This window comes from Lonchura striata, chromosome 4A (assembly GCF_050655825.1).
Source record: "Lonchura striata isolate lonStrDom1 chromosome 4A, ASM5065582v1, whole genome shotgun sequence".
Taxonomy (NCBI): Eukaryota; Metazoa; Chordata; class Aves; order Passeriformes; family Estrildidae; genus Lonchura; species Lonchura striata.
Window position 1 is genome coordinate 12,610,431 of NC_140742.1, and position 24,600 is coordinate 12,635,030.

The window sequence follows — 24,600 nt, forward strand, 5'->3', positions numbered from 1 at the left end:
AAGTCTATTCTTGCAGAGTTGTCTCTATCTCAACAAGGAAAGCAATCAAATTCCTCAGCCCCACTGCTGCTCAGCAGCTCCTGAGCACTTGGGGCAGGGCTGCAGCAAGGGCAGGCAGGTCCCCAGTACCTGCAGGTACCCCCAGGTGCAGACAGCTCTGCTCCCTGCCCCGAGGTGCAGAGCACCCACATTCACCCCAAAGTGGCAATTACTGACCCACATGCACCTAAGTAATTCAGTTCTATGCCCATATCTTTGTTTTCACTTTTATTCACTAGTATTCTTTCTTAGCCAAGTCCTACACTGCTAGCACAGAGCTTGCTGTCACATGCCAGAGTGAAATAAATCCCACTAAGTACTGGAAGCTAAGTTTACCATAACTTCATCTTTTTTTCTGTAAGAATTTTGAATCTATGACCTATTCTTGGCACCCCCAAGAAGAAATACAATACATACACCTCTGTGGAACAAAAAGATCCTTAGAAGAGAAATATTATTTACATGGAGCAAGTCATCCTCTGGATCTAATTTCTTCTTCCTACACTTGGATTTACAAGACAAAAGAAATCCACATCTAATCTTAAGTGGCATTAGATTAAAAAACAAAGATTATAAGGAAGTAATATTCTGGTTTTAAATAAAGCAGCAATTTAATAGTATTCAGTGCAGCACTCAGTGGTTCACTTACCAATAACTTTGATTGATTCTCCAGGAAAAAGTGGAGCCTCTTCCATCTGTGCCAGTTTGTTTCCATCCCGCAGTGCCTGGCAAAAATCCAAAATCATGAGTAAATCTCCATCTGTACCACATCGATATATTTTGATGCAAAGTGCTTTTACTACCAGATTACTGGAACACAAGAAGTGTGTCTTTTTTAAAATCACACAACTGTACTAAACAGTACCACAGTAAAAGAAAAAAACAAAAAAAACAACCAAACATAAAACTAAGTACTATAAATTTAACACAGACATACATGTTAGTAACATATTAGTAAGAAGCATTCATGCAACAATTAGTTTCACATGCTAGCTATATATAGCATACAAAAATATGAATAATAAGATCAGCCCAAATTAGTAATGAATAATTTGTTAGTTTTGTTGAATGCAGGTATTATTTGGAGTATTTTATCTATCTGAGAACATTTTAAAGCTCTTTTTTTTTTTAATTCTAATGCTGCTTATTTAATATTTGAGTAATTTAATGTGAGAAAATTATATGGCAGAAACTTTATTTACTTAGCATTTTAACTTTGTGATTTTGATAGCACCCCAAAATGCTCCATTTCAATTAACACCTTACTAAGAGTGCCACAGGTTATGGAATAGGTTCACTATAGGAATTTTGGATCCAGATGGTCAGTTTAAGAATGAAGTAATAACAAAATATAGAAGAACAATTAGCAATTTTAAAATAAGAGTTAGTTTAATAACATTTCATTGAGGTAAATGGCTTCATTGCTGAATGATACACGATGGATTGTTAAGGTCCTTTGTTGGCAGCTAAGATTTACAATGTACTAAAGATTGTAATAAAGCATAAAACAGTTTGTGAGCCTTTTAAGGACCATGTAAGAAAGTGATCTGTCTCAGGTCAAAATGATGAGATATTTGGGTCTCAATTTTTTACATCCTGAATAAATATCATGGGGTAACTTGTTACAACAACAAAACCTCCCCTTCAATTGCAGCTCTGACCCACACAGGAATAAAAGGCAGGATCTCTCTGCTTACACACACACTATCCCAAGCTCTCACTAATAAATAATTTCTAAAAATATTTCAGCTGATCTCTGGCTTCAGATTTCTTTGGAAAATTTTGGAATTTTACATTCAGCACCCAATCACAAAAAATAATGTGCAGAGAAATGGCCAGTGCTTACAAATTGAGGGTGGATGTGCTCAGTTAGATGGGGCTTATGTTCAGTATTATATTTTAGACTACATGACCTTACAAGTAAACTCTGCCTGGCACATAGCCAGTTACACACTAAATGCTTTCTAGGGCTTTTCTTGAGAGAGAAAAGTAAGATTTGTATGCACTGTATGAGTACTATAGTACCTTTATAGTACCTTGCTACATAGTTAATGAATGAAAGAGGAGTAAAACTTGCCACCTGATCAGGTTCTGCTTCAGAATGATAGCCATTGTGTCCATCCTGAATCTCCTGCTTTGCATGAGGCAGCAGTAGGGCAAGAGAGAAGTAACAGCAAAAAAATTGCAGACAACAGGTGAAAGGACAGAATCTTATCTTTTTTTGTTTCCCTTTTTAAAATTTCCTTAAAAAGACAGCATATACTTTAACTCCAGTTTAGCTTTCCAAAATCTTCCACTCCTGGCACAAACTACTTTCCACAGAAGGGAATCCAAGCTATTAGCACCATCCTTTGAATGCTACTTGGCACAACACAAAATGAAAAATTTACTCCCTTTTTCACAAAAGAGTCAGTGCTGGTAGATAAGAACATAAAAGTATGTACTGTCTTTTTAAGACAAATAACCTTACAATGAAGAAAATTAATTTCAGTATGCAACATGCTTATCAATAGAAGAAATTGAGTACAACTTGCAATGGCAGCATTATGGAAAACTCATGCAATCTTTCACAGAAAAAAATAGGTCGACATCAAATAGAAGTACCTAGACACTTAAAAAAGCTTTGCTGTGTAAAACATGTTGTAACTGAACTCTCAATCTTACAGTTTTACATATCTTTTTAGCAACTTCTATGTTGTTGTTTGAAACTTGGCCAGTAACTTTACAGAATCTAAAATTACTATTCATAGCAAAATATGCAAACAATTCACATTTTCATGGTAATTTATTTTTGCATCATTGGCAGCAAATCCTGAACATTAGTTCAATTTCTTTAATAAACATAAGGTCCTTTTGCACACTAGAGAGAAGCACAAATGTCATCGGGTCAGCTGAAAGAATTATTTTAACATGTTCAGCCAAAAATGTTCTTCCGTCTTCTTTCTTTAACAACTGGAGAGAAGCTGTACTCATGACAGTCTATTACTCCCAGTTCAAATGCAAAGAACTTCTCACTTGGTCAGACTGTAAAACCAGCTTCAGTCTATATTTACAAGTGTTTGTTAGAAGTTAATTTTTACAGTATTTCTTCAGAACCCTCAAGAAACAGTTTAGAAGGAAAACTTCAGATATCTTCAGATAATTTGAACTCTACATGCGTTAAAAAAAGTTGTAAGTAATTAAAAAACCTTTTCAAGTTATAAAGTTATAATGTCACTAACATTTAGGTATGGGTAGAATTCTGCCATCTAGAAATTACTTAAATTTCAGGTCATAATTATGTTGTTTCTGAAACTGAAGAAAAGTAGACATTGTGATCTCTGGAAGAAAACCAGCAGGACAATGTGCGAATACACCAAAAAAAATTTAAATATATGGAAGACAAAAGCAGAAGAGCAGACCGTTTAAATATCAAAGCCAGTGGGAACAACTGAACAAAACCAGTTTTTGTTACTCAGAGTAATTATTTGAAATGCTATCTATTCAAAAGAAAACCTAAGATCAATTTGTGGATTTGTATGATTGGACTAAACACATCATTTTAAAATAGGTAAACAAGAGATGAGAAAAAGAAACCATTCAGACTTCATCTCTTGGTTTCAGACTGAACAAGAGGTCTTTGTTGAAATAGAAGTGTTGGACGCATTTCATGAACAATGTCAGAACACTATCCAGATCATTTCTCACTCCATAAATGTTACTAAGAGAGAGGGGCAAGAAAACAAAGCATGCCCTTTTTAATCTTCAATAAACAGTGGGCAACTCCTAGACTCAAAATTATAATTAAAAAGATGTATGTCATTGCACTAGTGCCTAACTTAAACCTAACTTTCAATCCTATCACAGCTTGGTAAAAACTAAATTAAAACAAGTACAAAGGCAAGCATGAATTTAGAACTTACTTAAATAGGACAGACACAGACATAATGCTTTTATCACTAGTATTCTTTAGCACAGACATGTTAGAGCTGCTAACACAGTACTCTGCAGTCTGAAGCACGTAAACCTGAACTGCAAGCATCCATTTTGTCAAAATTAATGTAACAAAACTGAAGTTAGTATTGCACATTCATAACGTAATTTTAAAATATTGCTCTCTTACATACTGACTTTCATTGCTCATGAAAACATTGTAAAGTATATAAAGCACTTTTGTGGCAAAGAAGCTGTTGCACTGCATAGCAAAATGGCCTGACTGGTTCATAAAACCCACTAATGAGGTAAAAAATGCTTGACACACCAAGATCTCACACAGCACAAGAGACACACAGGTAGGAGGCTGTTCACTGCTAGCCAAAGGTAATCTTACCCGTATAACTGGCCTCCTGTACACCTGTTAGTTAAAATATAAAATAGTATCCAATGAAACACATAGATTTGATTTGTTAAAGATACTACATCTTATTTCATCAGATTTTCAAAAGAATTCGACTCCCAAACATTTTAATTATAGCTGGACTTTGAAAGAACAAAGCAAAACTATGCAGAACTAGTAACTCTCATTTGCAGAATTGTTTTGGTCTTAAAAAAAATCTCAGACACTTAATTTTAGTGATGCAACAAATTCCAAGCTCTTTGAAAACATTCATTCCTAATCACCCTCTTATCCTGCTACACTGTGCTATTGTTAAAAGAGAAGAAAGAGCCTGGTAATCCTTCTAGGTGGAAGACAATAAGCCTGCACTAACAACCATGAAGGAGAGGCACCCTATCTTTCAGAAAAAGACAATTCTTCTCAACTTCTGAAGGTGTTTGTGGTTAGCAATCTGAGCCATTTTCATTTATATGAGCCCCTCATTCAAGAACACTCTGCAGGCAGAGCATGTGTCAGAAAAGACACACAAAGCAGAGCTCAACTCAGATTGAGATCACTGTTCCTGTAGAGTTTAGCAAGCAAGAGCTCCTCCAGTGCTCTCCAGTTTTGACCATTCCATTAGCTGCCCCTTTGCTTCCCTCCTCCCTGGTAAGGTAAATCACATAAGAGTAACATGAAGTAATGCTGTTAGGCACAAGAATCAATATATTTACCTGGTTTTCCAAGCATATTAATTTAAACAACAAAAAAAAGAGAATAAAGCAACGAGTTCCTGGTAAATCCAGCACAAACTAACAGAACTGCCTGACCAGCTCCAGAAGAAAACAAACCCATCTGGCCCGATCTGAAGGCTCTGAGTTGTAAGTCTCTAAATGCAGCAATTCGAGGTAACCAAAGGTAATGAAGACCCAAGAAAGCACATCAAAAGAGAAAGATGTCTCAAAGGAAAACTGAGCTATCATATGGGCATTGTCTTTTCGTGTCTGGATTCCATAGCAATAATGAATGAACACAACCTGTTAGTGGTACTGAGTAAGCAACTATAAAAAATTCCATCATGTTATATACAAATATGGGATTTCAAATCACAGCAATGAGATGATGCCAAATACAATTTATCCACAAAAATTCTTAATTTAATAATCAGGCTTAAATCCTTTTCTTCCATTTCTCAGAGATAGAGAATGAAGTAGAATTTTAATTAGGCCTTAAAAGATTTATTCCTGTTAAATAATACCTGAGATGAGTTTGGTATAGAGATGGAAGTTACTCAAGATTGAATAGTGCTCTTCATTCCAGAGGAATGAATTTTACTCAGAGATAAACTGAACACCAAGCTTATACACATGGGTTTTACTGAAATGAAACCCTTGGCAAATACATCATCAACAGATGAAATGTAAGGTTTCTCACAGTGTTTTACCAAAAAAGATGGCCTTGACCTGGAGGAAGCATTTGCAATTCAGCTGCTGTAGTATGGGAGATCTACTCTTTACAAACTGCTGACTGTGCCAACAGTGTGAAACTCTGCTGAGGTTGAACTTTTAAACACACTACAGCCAAAAACATTTTTTGGACTCATCTCAGACTCAGGCTGAATCTTACCTGCTGTCACTCAACCTAAAATATGCTGTTTCCAGACAACATACTTTGTAATCACAGAGCATATGTGAATTAAAATCTAGTTAAAAGGAAACAAAAAAAGAGATAAAAACCTTCCTGTGGTCACTCTCTATGAAGACAATAAAACTGTTACATATCTAGGAAGAAAAAAGGATCTAGACAGCAGCAAGTTAGGCTTCTTAAAGGGAATTGAAACATGGGTAACTTTTGTCACATTGTGAGAGGAGAAAAACTGCCCATGGTCCATTCTTGACAGCTGAGCTGAGTGGCTGCATGAAGGGAACAGGCAGTCAGTGTGAAAGAACAGGGGCACAAAAGCACAGTGTAACTCTGAGAAACCACACTGTGCAGTCATTACCTTGGTGACAAAAATGTTAAAAATGTTGCTGGAAAGGAATGAAAAAGGAGACTTGTTTGTTTGATGTTAAATTCTGTGTCTCTAGAGAAACCCCATAAAAATCAGACTCAATTATGTTCCCTGCATAGTAACTAGGACATTCATTTATTTTTTGTGGAATCTGAGGAGTTCAGTTCTGTACTCTGAATAACACACACTAGAAACCTTTTCAACCTTTAGCTATAATCTACTTTACTAATTCTTTTACATAGTAATCAAAAGAAAAGACAACTCACTTATGATGTTTTATTCAAAACATTGACTTTTAAAATTTCCTTTCACTTCTCTCTTAATTTTTATTCTATAGACTTCAATGGCACTATTATAAATATGGAGGAAAACAGGAAGCAAATTCAAGAGACTCCAATTCATAATGAGATGTTTCTAGTTCTGAAACACTCAGTGATCACTCAAGTACTTACCATTGGCTAATCAAGATAGAAAGGACTTTCCCCATCTTCCACTCTTGTATCTTAAAACTATCAATGCATTCCTCAAGTCACTTACCCTGTAGTCTCTGGACACACTCTCTGATGGGACAGACCCTGAAATCTGACTCGAAATGGTTGCAGCTATCAGCTGTTTACACCATTCCACGTGGGATCCAGTCGGGCTACAAAACCAGAAATTTCAAATTATTTAGCAGTAATTTAAAATGTGTATTTTGAACAGCACAGATCCAGAAAGCAACACTGTAAATTATCACTAACATCATAAAACTTAAGTTTACCTTGTGGGCAGAATACAACTGTTTTATTGATCAAATTATGTAAAAGAATTTTACTAGATCATGTCAGAGACACAGAGCTGTCAGGGGGTTAAAAGTGAGGTTAGGGTCCTAAGAACATAGAAAATGTTCTGTTTCTTATCCAGTGTAATTTTCACCATTCACATGCTTTTTTCTTAAAGCCATCCACGAAATGAGTTTGGCCAAGTAATAGGAAACTCCTTATACTGTCCTTATGAATATGTCCTGGTCATTCAGTAAATCCTCAGAATTTAATTACTTCATGCTAGTATTAAAAATTTTAAACTATGCTAATATTGTATTCTATATTAAATGTTGAAAATACATGTTTTTTAAAGGGCAACTTCTAGTTAACTGCAGTTTTTTCCAATTTATGAAATAACCCTGGATAATCTTCAGGCTGGGCTTTTACATATCACAGCACTGAATTGTACAGCACAGAGTGTTTACAGGAACCCCAAAGCATCTGAAATGCACCAAAGCCCAGGTGATGCAATTTCAGAACAGCCCCCTGAACCAGTGCTGCTCTCAAGTAATGCAGTACTGACAGGGAGAACCAATGACAGTCTTAAGTGTACTAGGTCTGCTAAAACACTCACTGGTATCCAAGGAAAAACTGGGAATGCCAGAGGGAACTGTTCCCTGAGTGTTACTGCAGCTTCAGACACTACCTTAGATAACTGCCACTTTTCTTCAAACCATTCAGCTGTGCTTTCCTACAGATTGAATGCTTATTCAGTAGTCAAATACAGAAAGAAAAAAAATTTTGTTTGTTTTAGTTAATTCATAAACTAGCTTTGTATGCTATGAATGCTCCATGACACTGAAGTGAATATACTTATATATACCCAGCACCCAGCAGGTGCACCACACCTCAGACATTAAGAGATTGGGTTAACAGCCTTGGATGACCAATTCCTACTGAAAAAGAGGTTTTTCCTTATGTTAACTCTGCCACTATAGCTAGGTGTAAGGCACAGATCCAGGCAACAACGTCACACCTGAAATGGAAGATCTTTCAAAACTTTTCTGATTAATTTTAATAGCTTTCTCCCCACGTGCACATTCTACACAAAACTAAATCTCACAATCTTGTTTTGCAACTAAAACACATCTATGATAGTCCTGCTTGAACAACAAAGACAACTCTCAGGCTAGTGCTGAACCTCAACCCAGATTTAGAGAACTCTTCACTTAAGTTCTGCAAAAGAGTCCAACACCTAAATCCTACAGAAACCCTTTTCTTACCTCATTTATTTCTCCTTCTTTCACATCTCTTTAATCTCCAGTGTAGCTCTTCCAGGGCTTGCCTAAGTTTGTTTTCAAATAAGCACTCACTTGTTAATTAAGAAGGGGATTTATTTTTCTATGGCTTATCTTCACAAAGAATCACTACATCAACAGAGCTAATAACAGCAGGAAAACGAATATGAATGCAGGCCCATCCCCTGAGACCAGGGGACGTGTCAGTGTTCCACAGAACACTGATCACACCAGTGTGCCTTCTCCTATGCACCAGTGGGACACACAGCAGCACTGACTGCCTTTGCATTGTCTCATTTGCAGTCACACACATTAGCCTGGCCTGCCACAACCGTACTGGCAAATAAGTGAACTCTATGACAAATGGACATATAACTGGCTCAGGAAAGAGCAAGATCAGAAAAAAGGAAAATGAGAATTAGGATAAGGAAGTGCATTAATAAGGAATACAAAGGGGTATACTTTTATGACAGAAAATGGACATTTGATTTCCATCCTCACTAGAATGATGTAAACCACCAGATTTCTACTAAGAGAAAAAAGAGAGAATACAGAGACTGGAACCTAGCACTGATTTAAAATATTCTTTTTTGTTCAGTTTTCATCAAGGTGAGATTTCCGTTCACTTGTATTCCATGTTAAAGTATTTTTAAGCTCAGTTCTGTAGCCCACCTTCAGCTGAAAACTTCTGAGTGAAGTAATGTCTCTGCCAGTGGCTGCCAGAGGAGATGTGGTCCCACTTGGCACCGCCCTGGTGAGACCCTGCGGACCCACCACACACCCTTAAAGATACACACCAGGGCACAGTGCACACACTGACACACAGACACACACCAGGGCACAGTGCACACACTGACACACAGACACACACACACCAGGGACACAGAGCACACACACTGACACACACACACACACCAGGGACACAGAGCACACACTGACACACATACGCCAGGACACAGGGCACACACTGACACACACACACCAGGACACAGGGCACACACTGACACACGCACACCAGGACACAGTGCACACACTAACACACAGACACACACCAGGGCACAGAGCACACACTGACACACACACACACACACCAGGGACACAGGGCACACACTGACACACAGACACCAGGACACAGTGCACACACTAACACACACACACACACCAGGACACAGTGCACACACTAACACACAGACACACACCAGGGCACAGAGCACACACTGTGACACACACACACACACACACACACACACGCCAGGGCACAGAGCACACACTGACACACACACACACACCAGGGACACAGGGCACACACTGACACACTGACACACACACACCAGGGCACAGGGCACACACTGACAGCATTCCGGGACACACTGCATACTGAGAGGCACAGCGGCGCCTGGGGACAGATTAGCGGTGCCCCTCTGCAGATTAAGTATACGCACGGGAAAAAAAACCGCAAACCAACGAGGAAGAGCCTGAAAACCCGCGGAGCTCAGCCCCCGGTCGCGGCTCAGGTTTGCAGGACGCTGCCACAGCCCCGGGCCAGAGCCCCGCGGCCGCCTCAGCCTCGGCCGAGCAGGCGGCGGCACCGCCGGCACACGGCAAGCGCAGGAGGAAACTCTGACACGGCCGGGTCCCCGCCTGCAGCCCCAGCTGCTCGGCCGGAGGGGTGCGGGAGGCCGCCCCGAGGCCGGGGGACCGCGCTCGGCCGAGGCTCGGGCCGAGGGGCGCCCGCCGCCTGCCCCGGCCGGCCCCGCAGGCCGCGCCGCCCGCTCTCCCGCCGCCCGCTCCGCCGGGGCCGTCCCCGGCCGCCGGCCCCGCTCACCTGTCCAGCGTCTCGGTGCTGGGCTGCCGCGACCCCGCGCCCGCCGCCGCGGCGCCCCCCGCCCGCACGGCTCGCCGGCTGGCGCCGCCGCCCTCCACCGCCGGCCCCGCCGCCGCCGCCCGCTCCATGGCTCCGGCCGCGCCGCGGGGATGGCGGCGCCCTCCCGCCACAGCCCGGCCCGCCGCGGCCCCGGCAGCGCCGAGCGCTGTCAGCGGCGGCGGCGCCTTCCCAGAGGCCCCCGCGCCTCCCGCGAGGGCGGGCGGGCCGGGCCGGGCGAGGGCCGGCGGCTCCCGCCCGCCCGTCCCGCCCAGCACGGAGACGCGCCGCGAAAAGGGCTGCTGGAGGCACGGGGTTCAGCACTGACATCTTTATTGTCCCCTCCGCGCACATACACGGCAGACGGAGGATGTTCACCCAAGGCCCGGCACACAGGGCCCGGCTGCAGAGCAGTCCCGCGGCATCCACGGAGAGCGGCCCACACGGGTAGTGAGGAAGGCAGCACTGAGGAGATCCTGCGCTGTTACCGAGCGCGTGTTCTCATGCATGACAGAATGCTCGCTGCGACACAACACCTGAACTCAAGGCAGAGGTTAACAATACATCAAAAGGAGGTAGCACACACGCCACGTCTTGGGTACAGCCGTAACTGATGCTGGGGGGAAGGGTAAGGCATGAGCAAATAAAGAAGGCATTCAACAAAAACCTTTCTAAATAAGTAACAGAAACCCATTTAGTTTAGCTTATTCTCCTCATGTCCGTGGAAGGAAGAATACAAAAAACCTAAACTAGCATTCCAAGACTGACATTTCTTATGGGATATCGGGCATTCATTGCTGGTGATGATGACACCCCAGCTCTGCTTTTTCACCCCTCCTAGAAAAGGCACTCAGCGCCTGCAAGTTTCATCACGACCTCAGAAGCTTCCCCGGGTGTGCTCCTGGCAGGGATGAGCGTGCACAGAAGACGGGAGGTCTGTGCAGAACAACAGCCCAGAACACCCAGTTACAGGGGAAGGAGAGAGATGTTCTGCTAGCATTGATAAGTTTGTATGCCTACATTCACAAGTAGTATTTTCCAGAACATACTGGATTAAAATCACCTTTATGTTGGTCTCATATGTAAAAACAATTAAAACATGTATCTTATTTGCTGACTTGAAAAATTCCAAGCCCGCACAGAGCCACGTTAGAGAGCTTTAAAGACAAATTCGGCTGAAGAGCAATACGAACAAAGTAATACGTAATAAAGTAAGTGCAAAAAGATCCTTTCCATTACATTACTTTCCCAAATGTAATAGGTTATCATGTAGTGTTTACACAGTAAAAACTATTAGATTTTCAGAACTTTTTCACACCGCTCAGAGATGTCACCAATATGTTAAACTCAAATACAGAAATTTTAAATATTCTAATAAAAATAGCGCTTTTTTCTTTAAATAAACCACAAGTAAGTAGAAGGCAAATATACCAGAGTATGCATAGCTTTCAAAATGTAAAATGCATCATGGACAACTAAGTATCCTTCTTCATTTATCTGATGCAATGAATCTTAGCAAGTCATGATTGGGGGTCAACATTGTTATTTTGGATACACATACTGGAGAGCATAGATGGGAGAATGACATTTAGAGGACAAAAGTCATATAATTCTGCATATTTAGAACACACATGTTGTATGCTCTGAACTTCCCTGAAAACATAGTACAACTCAGTGCATATACTGAATTAAATCCAGAGGCGGTATATTTTTATTCCTTTGAAAAAAATACTGTTTTAAATATTCAATGTCCTCTAAATTTTGACTTACTTTATCCAACTATACCTTTAGATTTAGTTTTCATATACAAAATATTTACACTTTATAAACTTGCAGAATTTCTAATAAACTATATTATATACACTTACACAAAACTTAATTTATATATAATCCTATTATATCTTGCAGATCAAAACTCACCACATGTACAATAATTTACAATGACAGAAGCCTCAAGCATCAAAATATTTCCTTTAAAATAACAATATTAGAGTCCTTTACAGATTCTGATTTGTAGTATTTCCTGGATTGCTTGAATATCATTAAACTTCTGAGAATATGCAAAATTTTAATTAAATATCAACAGCAAAGTTTGTACTGTCATAAGAAATGCTTGCAACTATTTAAAAATTACCTGAAAGGAACAAATTAAAGATTTATAAAAAGTCTCTGAAAGGCAGGCTTGACACTAGAACTCACTTGAATGTTCAATATAAGTGCACACACTATATGCAAAACTTGGATACTGAAGCCCCTTAAATACTTTAGAATAAATTCGCTGAACAGGAGTTAAATTAAACAGTAAAGTATAAATGTACAAGTTTTCAAAATTATTTATGACTGATAATTTTTGTCTACTTTGGTATAAAAGCTCCTTGGAACAGGCACATTTATGTTTAGAAGACAAACAGAAGCTTTAACACTATGGCTATTGCTGGATATTTAAGAAATGTCTCTGTGGTTCTGTTTTTCATTTTATAAACCTTTTGGAAACATTTAATTCTGTAATATTCCAAGATAGTGATAATTTGTACTGTACTTTAGTGCTGAACAGCTAGTCCAAACAGAACTCCTCAAAAACCAGTACAACTTTAATTTGTTTTTAAAAAAACTAAAATCAATTTACAATAAAAAGCTAATTTTATTTTGCTATCTACTGAACTATTTGAATTTTTTATTTAGAAGCATATCAGTGAAATGCCTTCCATATTTCTGTTTATTTAAAAAAAGGAAAATCTGGAATTTTTGGGTAATCAAAGTTTCAACATTTTTCTCTGACATCTTGCAAATTTATTTTTCTCTCCTGAACTCCATGAATGTATTCCTAACAGGAATAAAGACATACCTAATTTTATACAACATCAATATTCCTATTACCATTATTATGTTTATTCATTATATGTAAGACTGAGCATGAATTTCCTTACTAAAATGTAATAAATTAAAGCATTCTTATGAAAACAATAAATCAATTTAATTTCAATTGTACCAGACCTACCAAAATAACTCAAAGCCCTCCATGGCTATGAGCTGATTAATAATGTTCCCAGTCCACAGGTTCTGAAAGGCACATAATCAAAGAGTTGGGTTTGTTTGTTTTGAAGTCCTCCTCAAATGAAGACAGTCTAAAATAATTTGTGTTAGGACAGTCTAATGTAAGGCATTAGAATATTCCTCTTTATGCTATAGATCTATGTTAAGCACCACTTGCTGTTACAGTATAGAAAGAAGCCAACATTTTCTTCAAAAATGTGTTTGTACTTGGGACACCATTTGTGAGGGAGATGTTGATGAGGCTGATGAATTGGATATCTTAGAATTATTTGTGATCTGAAGCTCTTCAAGTCTCCTGATATAATCATCACGCAACGCAAGGAGCTCCATGTAGCGCTGCTCCACGGGGTTTGGCTGCTAGGAAGAGATCCACGTTAGTCTTAGCACTTCACTCCAACTACTTGCACACAGGCTGCTCGAGTAGCCAGGGCTTCCTGGCAGGTTTAGCAGTCAGAGCTAAACAGAAATACCCATTGCTGTAACTTGAGAGGCCTCGGCCTTCCAGCTGCCTCCCCCAAAGTCCATCTTTGCACAAAATTGTTTGTCCCAACTCAGTAAAATCAGCTGGAACATATAGATTTTATTTTCTTGTTAGCTAATATTGTGTGCAAGATAGTTACTTGTATACCTTGACCAAAGATTTTTTTCTTGATTTACTAAAAGGTTTTAGAGTCCAGAAGCCAAATGTCTCAGCATCTTCCCTAAAACAGTAGCCTGATTATTTTAGCTACATTGATCAGATTGAGATCCGTGTCTTCAGCTTAAATAACTTCTCTCACTGATTAAATTGACTTGAGTTTTTAATAGTTAATTTACAACTTAGTGTAAATAAACAAGTGAAATAAAAATTTTTATTAGTGAGTTCTCTAAGTAAACTTGCACGTGTTTAGAATCAACTGCTCTGGCTTTCAGGAGATTACTCAGAAAGAGCCTTTTAACTGTTTCCACTTTGAACTTAACTTCCTTTTCAGACTAATGAAACAAATGGAAAAGAACTATTACAAATGTCCAAAGCAGAGAGAGAGAGAGCCTAAAGTTACCTTCAGCTGAATATACCTGTCTAGAAGTTGTTTCGCAGTTAACTGCCTGTAATTCAAAGCTATCAGCAATGGAGTTTCAGCAGCAAATGCTTGAACACCTCACCTCACCAGTTCAAAACCATTTGAACCAGCACTCTGAGATGCACCACTCACTATGCACCCATCTCAGGATCAAGATGAATGCTGAGGCAACTATGGAAACTGGATCAATGCTGAATACTAAGATGACTGGTGATGTAGGATTATAGTTTTGCTAGCAGAACGTAATTCTAAGGAATGGCACTAAGAAAGGTAATAAAAAAATGGTTCAACCCACATGTTCATTATTCAGTTGCTTAACAAAAGATGAAATAATTTTACGATAAATTTCACATGCAGAAAAAAAAGTTGCATTTTGTGTACAACAATGGTGAAAATTAGGGACCAGTAGTAGTGTAGTGCTGTAGGAATACCGTCACTTGGGTTTGCATTTCTAAGGAGAAACTTCTGCCAAAAAGCTTTCCTGAATAATGGCAAACTGCATTTTTAAGTAGATCTACAGCTAATTTGCATGTCTTATAATCCTTCACTTTCTAAAATAAATCTTTACATTCACTTTTTGCAAAACATACTCATCTTTCACAGCAAGCAACAAACGCTTTAAGACCATGACTTTCAATTCCAATAGGCAATGTACTTGTAAAAAGCCATAGCAAACTACCAAGGCTTTCCTGAAGCCTCTAAAGTGCTGTAAATAATACAGGAGATCAGCTGTGGAAAAGGAAGTGTATTGCTTGAAAACTACTGACTCATTCCAAGGGCTGGACTGTGAAGAGTGCTTCTGTCAAACAAATTGCTCCTCTATCTTCTCCTACTCAAATCTCCACAAGCTGTTAAAAAGGACAAAAAAGTCTCTATATAAAATCTTTATGTGCCACATGGCTGAGATTTCCAGCAGGACTGTAACAAACACTGAGTGTCCATCCATATGTAGTAAAGCCACAGAAGTGAGCTATGTGTCATTTGATAAAATCTTTTCTGGACTTCCAATCTGATCTACTTGTACAATTTTCAATAACAGCTTTCATCCACAGTGTAAACAATGCTGGGTCATCAATGTTACATAAAAAAATTAAATCTTACCATCAATTCGTAGAGCTTTGGAAGAGAAAGGCTCAATGACTCAACAGGTCATTTAATTTGTAAATTGTTTCATACCCTCTCTCAGCAAAAGGAAAAAGACCAAGCAAATGCAAATGTGTTTGTGTTGCTAATGCCCCAGCTCTTCAGGGATCAGCAAGCCTCATTTCTAAGCATTGTCATTCAGGATTTAGTAGCAAAATGCCCTTGCACATGTGCCCAAGAAAAAGGGCTAGAAAGAACTCAAGGAAGACTTGCTACTAAGCAGGGGAATAAGTTCAATGAGCTAAGAGAGAGCTAAATAATTACTTACACTTTTTTTCTCTATCTTTACAAATATAATATTAAAGACCTGAATAGATTACAGGTACTGCTCTACAAGTCAGTTATGACAAAATCCTTATTTCCAATGTCCAACAGCATTTTCTGTACATTATAGAGAATTCACTTACTTGTTGCCGAATCCTGGGGTTCCACCTGATGTAGTAATTAACCCAGAGCTCTAAATGCCGCATGCTGGCTACTGGATAGAGTGCTCGATTTAGCTCTTTACTATAAAAAGGATTGGTGTATTTAGATTTTTCACTGTTTATCAGAGACCATAAGGATAAAGTTTTCTCTGTCACTTTCTAAAATGAAATCAAAATAAGAACAGTAAATACTGACATAAAATCAAGATTCATCATAGAAATCCATCATTGTTACATTCTAAAATTAGTACACTTCTGGTTTACTTAAACACATAATAAATTACTGTATTAAAAAATTCCAAACCCAATGCTTGACAAGTATTTTAGTGACTGCATGGCAGTATTCTGTATGAAGAAAGCCAGTTCAAAATCACTGTCTGCAAGGACCATAACCAAATACAATACAACCAAAAATTTTGCAATCACCTAAAGACAGCAATGCAATGACACAAGCAGTGGTTTGACTAACCTCTTTTTCTCTGAGGAACTCGCTGTTATACAAGAAAGTGCCAAACCGGCAGCTGTACAAGTGATCCAGGATTGTAATCAGGAACTGCTCATTGAATTCAAAGGCTGTAGGAAACTAAAACCAGGAAAGACAAACTCATTGTTTACATGGAAAATGCCGGGGAATATGCTGAAAGTAACGTTTAGAAGTGTGGATACCTCTACAAAAATTTTTTTAGGTAATACTTTTATGTATTTTATAGCAGACTAAGTGTTCTAATGACACAAGGTGTTCAGCTTTCTCAAACAAGCCACTGAAAAATCTCTTCTCAAAGCATTCTACCTACCTTTAATTTATAAAAAGAATAAAGTACAGAATGGTACTTTTACTAGCAAGACAGAACAAGATCTCTTCAGTGCACTCTTACATTGCAGCACCATACAGGAAAATAAAGGTCCCGATCCTTTAGCCCTAAGTGGACTAAGTTCACTGCTTTGTTTCATTACTTACTGACATTAAAATGTTTAAATCACAGCACTCAGAAGCTCCCTAGATTCCTTTTTAAGCATAGATAAAATAAGACATGTCCTTGCAGTTCAAGGGACAGCTTCACAAAATGGTCAAACAAAACAACAGATTCCATTAAGACAATTGGGTGCAATTCCTGTAAAAGCTTTCTGCCGGGTGTGAAACATCCCTCAGAATGTCTCTGAGAATCCTGTATCCAGGAACACCAGCCATGCCTGCACAGCTAGGGCCATATCCAGCAACATAACCACAGCCTGTATATCACTTTCACCAAGGTAAATGCACTCTTTTTTTACTACTGGTCAGAGCAGAGGGGTATGCTGTCCTCTTCAAATACTTTTTTCAAAAGAAAAAATAAAGATGTTGGGTTTTAGTTCAGTAATCTCTTCACACTGTTACCTACTGAAGAACAACACCACATACCTGTTTAGACATCTGCCACACACAGTCAATAAACTGGAGAAAGATGGGCGATCTGTCTGTATCAGCATGATTTTTATCACCATGGCCTATTCTCTGAAATGAAGCAAAGCAGCCTCCTGTTAACTGAAACATGGTATTTTATGGAAACAGACATGTTTTCTTATTTTGTACTCCAGCATTAATTCTTTTGCAATAAAGCAACCCACTGTTATAATTTCAAAAGTAGTTACTGCACCAAGGTAGAGAGACTCAGATACAGAAATACTGCAAAGCTGTTCCAAAGATATCTGAAAAGAATTCCAAACTGATAAATGGTGCTGTTATAAAAACCTGCTGATTTTTAGACAAGAACTGTTGAAGCATCCATTACTTGAATAATCAAGACATATTCTGAACTACATTTACATGGTAAGTCTGTCAAAACCCAAGTTGCATACTTTGTCTTCTTTTTTACTTTAAGCCACTGCAGGACCTAGATCATCAAATTATTCACACATAATCTTTTTTTTCTCCTCCATACCGGAACCTTAACATTCACCTGGAGATAGTAGGCAAACATGAACAAGATCAAAAAAACGTTCATGTTCTTGACACAAAATTATTAAAGTTTGGGTGAGCCTCTTATTCTGAAGTGCCCAAAGTAACAATCAAAGGAATTTGTCCCACTGACAAAAAGCAGACTTGGTAAAAGCTGTTTTACTTCCTTTTTGCATATGATAGCTGAGAACAGGTAAGAGATTCAGGGAAAAATAGTTTTTCATTCCATAATTCCATTCTGTTTGAATGTACTTGCTGGAGGAGGCAAAAGAAAAGCAGGTGTGTTGACCTAAGATGTTGTCTATCTGCCTATAAGATAGCAAGCTTAATGCCTCAAGGACATGAAGAATCATAAGAGCAGTACACTCCTCTCTATAGTGGCTTGCAAGATAGTTTAAAATAATAGAATTGAATGGGAGGAAATAGAGGGAGATGAGGAATTTCAGCTGAACTCAGTCAACGGTGACAAATTACTAGAAAAGGGCTATAAAGAAGACAACCAAATTGGCTTCCTTGCTCTTCAGTTTTCATGGTTTGAAATACTTGTTATCTATTAAGAGTCATATATGTGTTTAGTAAGGAGTGAAAGTCTGTCCACTTCCACTATAGTTAGCAGTTTTACAGTGTCTATTTTCCATCTATAATTATGTCTCATATTTTAATACATAATTAGAATTAAATTCCACATAAGCAAATTTATCTGGACAGTGCATAAAATTCAGCACACACAGAAAAGTGGGGTAGGGAATTCCTTTACCATAAGGAAACTTATTGCTCACCTCATTTGATATGAAATATGGAGAGGAACTATTAAGTAGCCTACTATTTGGATATTTCATATTAAATAATCCAAATTGCAACCCTGGTATCATAAAACCATGAAGCATGCACCAACCCAGACAATGTAAGTAATGCTCTACCCTTTAACTCAACTAAAGGGAAAATGAAACAACAGTTTCAGAGATAAGGTTCGGGAACTGCTCTAGCTGCACTAAGTGTCTAGTTCTCACTATTCAAAGTCACAATTCTATCACATAATAACCAAGCTAAAAAGGTGTATGAATTATTATAATATTTTCTGCTTGCATTATGATTTTTTTATCATAGAATAGTTAAGGTTGGAAAAGACCTTTAAGATCATGGGGTCCAACTGTTAACACAGAACTGACAAGTCCACCACGAAGCCATGTCCCCAAGCAAGACATCACATGTCTTTTACATCTCTCCAGGGATGGTGACTCCACCACTTCTACAGAACACTCCAGAAAAGACTGACCTTCACTATAAGCTAAATAGCCTATCAAATAAAAATTTACAGTACTCTCAGATTACAGCAGATGGCTAAAGAGTGGCTTCAACCATTTCCAAAGATTGCTACTTGACTGAGCAAGTTGGGAAAATAGCAGTTTAAGCAAAAGCAACTACTTAAATCACTCTTATTGCTGCTACATTGTCAGACATGAACCAATGAACTGAGTGAATCATCTGGAAGGGATGCCAAGTCCTGCCTCACTATTTGGAAAAAACATCTGTTGAGGGAGAACAAAATCCTTTGATTATCCAACTAAAATGAATGGTTCAACAAAAAGAAACAGATTATTTGAATTTATTAATAATGATGAAGAACACAGAGATCTCTCTTTTTAAACTCTGTGGTAAGCCATAACACATGTGTTTGACTACAAGTGCCCTAGTTTTACCATCTAATTTTATCTGCATCCTGACTCTTAACTTCCTGAAGTACAAAATAAAACATCAGAATAAAAAGTCAAGCCACTGGCTTCACATTTTCCTGTGGCTGTACCAAGACAGAACACAAAGGTTTATAAAACATATCACTGCTAAAAGATCACAAGTAAGTACACAAAAAAAACCAGACTACATCAGGTATCACTGCCAACACCCAGAATACAAACCTCCTAAGCCTCAAAGCACCTTTTGAATGTCAGATCAAAAACTGCCACAGCCTACAAGCACATGTAAATAGTGAGGTGATTTATGCTGAATAGCTATACGTGGATTTCCAAATTACTACAACACTCCTACACATCTGCAAATGTAAAATGTGCATGAAACACACAGGTAAGTGTATTTTTCCATTTCTTGATTTTTTTTCCAGATTGCCTGTTTTCCAAATTTTAGCAATATTAATATCTTTAGAATATTCCACTAGGGACAAAATATCCATACAAGTAACTTCTATTGAAGTTGTACAAACTTCTTACTGTGAATTACAGAGTTCAGCTCCAACAAGCAACACTGTTGTAATGTTTATAGTAAGTAACAGCACAGTCTTCTTGGCAACCCAGTCTGCTCCTCCAGGTTCCTCATACAGATTTCCTGGTTAAATGGTTAGCTGCCACATTTAGAAAAAGTTCCACTAAGACTTTGAAAAGTTTTCTAACATAAAAAAGATGAACAGGGTCCCTTCCAACTCAGAATATTCTGTGAATTTTCCATGAAGATGATTCACATACCTGTGAAATATTAACGACTTCCTATGGAAGCAACTACTTGAACCTTTTGAGTTTCTAACCTGCCCAGAAGACAACTGAACAGAAGTTGAGTCAGCATTACCAACGACAGCCCCTTGGGAGCTATTCTGAGAAGTTTAGAATATCTGGGAATCAGCATGCAAAATCTCTCTTAGAAGACACTGGCCAGACTCATTCATCTGCTCCTTGTGGCAGATCAATGACTCCTTATTTTCTTTGCTCAATAACCACAGTGACCCTAGCAATTCCATGCTTTTAAAAGGATGCAAAGGACAACATATGAGTTCTCAGAGAAAGAATAGCAAAAAAAGAATAATATCAAACAGGTCTGAACCTTAAAGTTTTGGTCAGTTTACCTGGAAATGTTTTAAATCTAAATTCAAAAGTAATGAAAGGAATTATCAAACCCTGATGCAAAGTAAGCAGTTTAACACCGGAAGCTTTCTTTTCAGAAAGTTAATACTGCACAGTCTTTGCAATTATCTTACCGATGCAAACTTGTGTCCAAAGCTTAGCCACTCTTTTTGCACCAGAACTTCAAAGCCTTCGATGGTTCTGTAGTAGCTGTCCAGCATGAGCATGGCCAGGGAGGTGAGCTGAGCCGTGCGGTCCCAGCCGTCGCTGCAGTGAACCAGCACCGAGCTCCGGCCCGAGGACACCTTGTCTGCCACCTGAATGGCTCCTGTCAGAACGAGCTGGCCAGGAACAAATAACACAGCTTATTTCTGCTCAAATGATAACACTAAGTTGACTTCTTTGTATCTCAAATAATGCTGTTTCCATTAAAAGATCTGAAAAGAGCAGTGTAGTTAATTGGAAAAGAATTTTCTAGGAGATCAAGTGAACTTCTTGCATAAAAATAGAGAAACAGATTGGTTCCCTAATCCCTTAGTAAGATCAAATTCAACTCACAGCAAATTCTTAAAAAATGGGGCAGAAAACAGTAACCTTGATAAGCCAAAGAACATAAGCTTCTTTTTCAAAGAAAAAGAAGATTTACTATACGATATACTCTCTAAAAATTCAGTGTTATTTCATTTGACTCCTTTCTTTGAACTAAATGTCTAAATTATCTCAGTTGTTTGAAAAAGGAGCTTGTGCCCTTCTAATATACTTATTTTAAAATTATTAAATTAAGATGAAAATTTTATTAAGTAGGATTCACTACATAATACTCTAATTACTTTTGCACAGCTGTACTAGAGGCAAAAGATCCAAAGGTCAACTAGTCACAACACTGGTGAATTACCAGCTTACCTATTTTATTTGTGCTACCAGATGAAAATTACAAAATTTACAAATAAATTTACAAGATTTATTTACAAAACCATAATTCACAAAAAAAGTCACATACATACAGACAGCTAAAGTATTTACTAATATCTCACAATGACAGTCATCTGCAGGTCTGTATTGCAAGAAACCAAAATAAATCAGTTCTCTTGCATGTAAAGCCAATCACACTAAGAATGCATTCTTCTACTGAAGACTCTTGAGGCATGCAACAAACATGCAATTTCACCTACTGCTGCTTAGTTATGAGTCTCATAACTCCAAGATTAGTTGGCAAATAAAGCCAATGCTCAGGGATGTTGTTTTTGTAGTCCAAGCAGTTTGATGTGTTCTAGGACTATGTCAAAGCTTGGCAAAGAAAGCAAGTATGATATGACAGATTTGGACAAACAATCAAGCAAAAGTTACCTTTATATGTTCTAACCAATGGGTTGATTCCAGACTTGACAACCAGTGTGATTCTTCCACATTAGGATAAACAATGTCCTTCAGCTTCTTCAAAGATTCCCTCATGACATGAATATTATGGATGTCCAAGAAGGAAAGTTCTGCATTGGGATATGCATCTTCACCTTCATATCCTCCCCCAGTTGCCTACAAACAAGAGATCTGAAATCAACTATAGTCATACATGCACTCTTTTCAACAGAGCAAGAAAGGAATGAATGTCATTATACATGGAAAGAGACAAAAGTGATAAAATGTTGGCAAAATAAATTTAAATTTAAGAGTTAAGAATAAGATACCTTTAATTTAAAAATTATGTTCAAGAATCTTAGATTGTGTCTTTAAGAAGTAAATTAGCAACAACATTAAAGCTTACTTTAACTTGTCAAAAACTAATTTTAGTGCTGAAGACTAAACACGTATTTAGACTGTTAGGATATCAAAGAGCCACATAAGTAAAAAGTCTGTTCTGCTGCTGCTCTTTCAAAATATTTCACCGTCACCACTACAGAGGATGTGCCTGGTCACAAAAGGAAGCAGAAAACCCACACATATTTTAGGGTACAAAGCCAGCAGTGAGATTTTCTAAAGATAAACATGAAATTGTTTGGGCTGGAAAAGACCTTTAAGATCATTGAGTCCAACCATTAATCCAGCAGTGCCAAGCCCACCACTAAACCATACCGCCAAGTGCCACATCTTTTAAATACTTCCACGGACAGTGATTCAACAACTTCCCTGGACAGCCTTTCCACAAATAAAAATTTCTTGATATCCAATTTAAACCTCTCCTGGTGCAACTTGAGGCCATTTCTTCTTGCTACTCGGGAGAAGAGACCAACCCCCACCTGGCTACAACCTCCTTCAGGCAGTAAAATAAAAAAAGTGATGAGGTTCCCCCTGAGCCTCCTTTTCTCCAGACTAAACATCACCAGCTCCCTCAAGCTCAGAGTGCTGCAAAATTGCCGCATTTCCTGAAGACAGCAAAAACATGCCATAAATTTGGATAAATAAATTTTGCCTTTATATGCCATTGCAGCCACCAGCTATACATCAGACAACAGCCTAAAGCACTGTGTAGCCTTTCCCCATGAGTGCCACCTACACTGCTGTACAGCAGCACAGTATCTCTGTTCTGTGCTCTCTCTTTTCTCAGATGTGGGGTTATTATCAGAGCTTCAGGCGCTGCAGTGAAAGAAGCAATGAGTGTATTTTTCTCTTTCCTTTGATTGTTATGAAGTCTTTGTGAGGAATGACTGTAATTTCAGCATCAGGGCTGCTGCAGCTCTTTACTGTCTTGACCTATGTACAAGGAACACAGCAGTGCATGAGAAGCACAGCCCAAGATTTTGCTTAAACAAAATGTTCACAGGTGTTCACAAAATATTTTCAGTGCTGATCAACACTGATTTGCACTTTTTATGTCATTCTTCTTCAGACCCAGAAATGTACCCAATTGTGTCTATTGCTCTGACTGAGCATTTAATATTTAGATATATGAAGAGTTAATTAAAAAATGTACCTATCCAGTTCGTCTATAAGACATTACCTTAAATTTTTCTGCAGTTCTTGGACAAACTCAATTTTTTATCCCATTTCTTTCAAAGATGTAATTGACAATCCCTCCACAAGGCAAACACAAAGATGACATGTTTTGTTCACCCATAAAAATTTAGTGTGCAAAGGATAACGGGATTTCTACAATCAAATGCAAACAATTGAGGCAGACCCTCAAAATACCATCAGGTTAAAACAGCCCCTAGGACAGAGTCTCTGAAAAAATGTGTGCTATACACACATAGTAACAAAGATTAACAAACTACATTCTGTATCATAGAGAAGGCTGAACAGATATAAATACCTAACTTGCACAGAGCAAACTGCCAGTATTATTGTCCCCCTTGAATTATTATTGTTATTCTAGAAAGCAACTTAACATTTGTTACACATAAACTTCTTAGATGCAACCAAGTTTTGCTATTTCATATTCCTTTCAACACAAACACTGAAGAGGACTCATTTCACTAAACTGGTGTTTGTTTCATTCCACAAAACTATTCGGAAGCTAGAATTCCTTCTCTCCAGATAAGCACACATCATTTCACTCTGGTCTCAAACCCTCTTGAGCTCAGCTCCCTGGCTCTTTGCTGTGCAGACACACACCTTCACTAGAAAGTACTGAAGAGCACATCCCATTAGTTCCTTGACTAAGGGACAGATCCCTGGGTGTGGCACATTATGACAAAAGTCTCCTTCACCACCACTCCCTAACATGATTTTTGCATATAAGGATGGAGCACATCCATGCCTACTGTGTTCCATGCCAAAATCAACACTGACACAGTATCTGAGCTTGCCTAAATAATCTAATCCTCAACAGAGCTGAAGAGGAAGAAGGAAAAAGAAATCCACAGGCATACCTTTTCTTCCTGAAACGTTAGAGGAGATGATTTTTCAAGATCTGTTCCAGCCTGGGCTGGTGCACATGATTCTGATCCCA

At 38.6% G+C, this 24,600-nt stretch overlaps 2 protein-coding genes across 12 annotated transcripts in view; both read right to left on the bottom strand.

Annotated features, from left to right (window-relative positions):
* The window catches only part of MTMR1 (myotubularin related protein 1), a 35,495-nt gene extending 25,131 nt beyond the window's left edge, over positions 1-10,364 (bottom strand). Inside the window, exons 1-5 of one of the 8 annotated variants that reach the window (XM_021547835.3) lie at positions 10,211-10,364; positions 6,882-6,987; positions 4,349-4,372; positions 2,120-2,170; positions 689-764 (exon numbers count right to left, since the gene is read on the bottom strand). In XM_021547835.3, coding sequence (XP_021403510.2) covers positions 689-764; positions 2,120-2,170; positions 4,349-4,372; positions 6,882-6,987; positions 10,211-10,338 — 385 coding nt within the window. In that variant the 5' untranslated portion in view covers positions 10,339-10,364. Of the gene's footprint in view, positions 1-688; positions 765-2,116; positions 2,174-4,348; positions 4,373-6,881; positions 6,988-10,210 lie in introns of all 8 variants that reach the window. The other 7 variants (XM_021547834.3, XM_021547833.3, XM_085570662.1 and 4 more) reach the window with 7 other exon arrangements.
* A 198-nt stretch (positions 10,365-10,562) lies between these two features.
* Positions 10,563-24,600, bottom strand: part of MTM1 (myotubularin 1) — a 42,749-nt gene continuing 28,711 nt past the window's right edge. For 3 of the 4 annotated variants that reach the window (XM_021547890.3, XM_077786561.2, XM_021547892.3), the window contains 6 exons: positions 22,062-22,247; positions 20,849-21,055; positions 17,329-17,421; positions 16,399-16,512; positions 15,912-16,088; positions 10,563-13,657 (listed from right to left, as the gene is read on the bottom strand). In XM_021547890.3, the coding sequence (XP_021403565.1) occupies positions 13,490-13,657; positions 15,912-16,088; positions 16,399-16,512; positions 17,329-17,421; positions 20,849-21,055; positions 22,062-22,247 (945 nt within the window). In that variant the 3' untranslated portion in view covers positions 10,563-13,489. The remainder of the gene's footprint in view (positions 13,658-15,911; positions 16,089-16,398; positions 16,513-17,328; positions 17,422-20,848; positions 21,056-22,061; positions 22,248-24,600) is intronic. The other variant, XM_021547891.3, reaches the window with a different exon arrangement.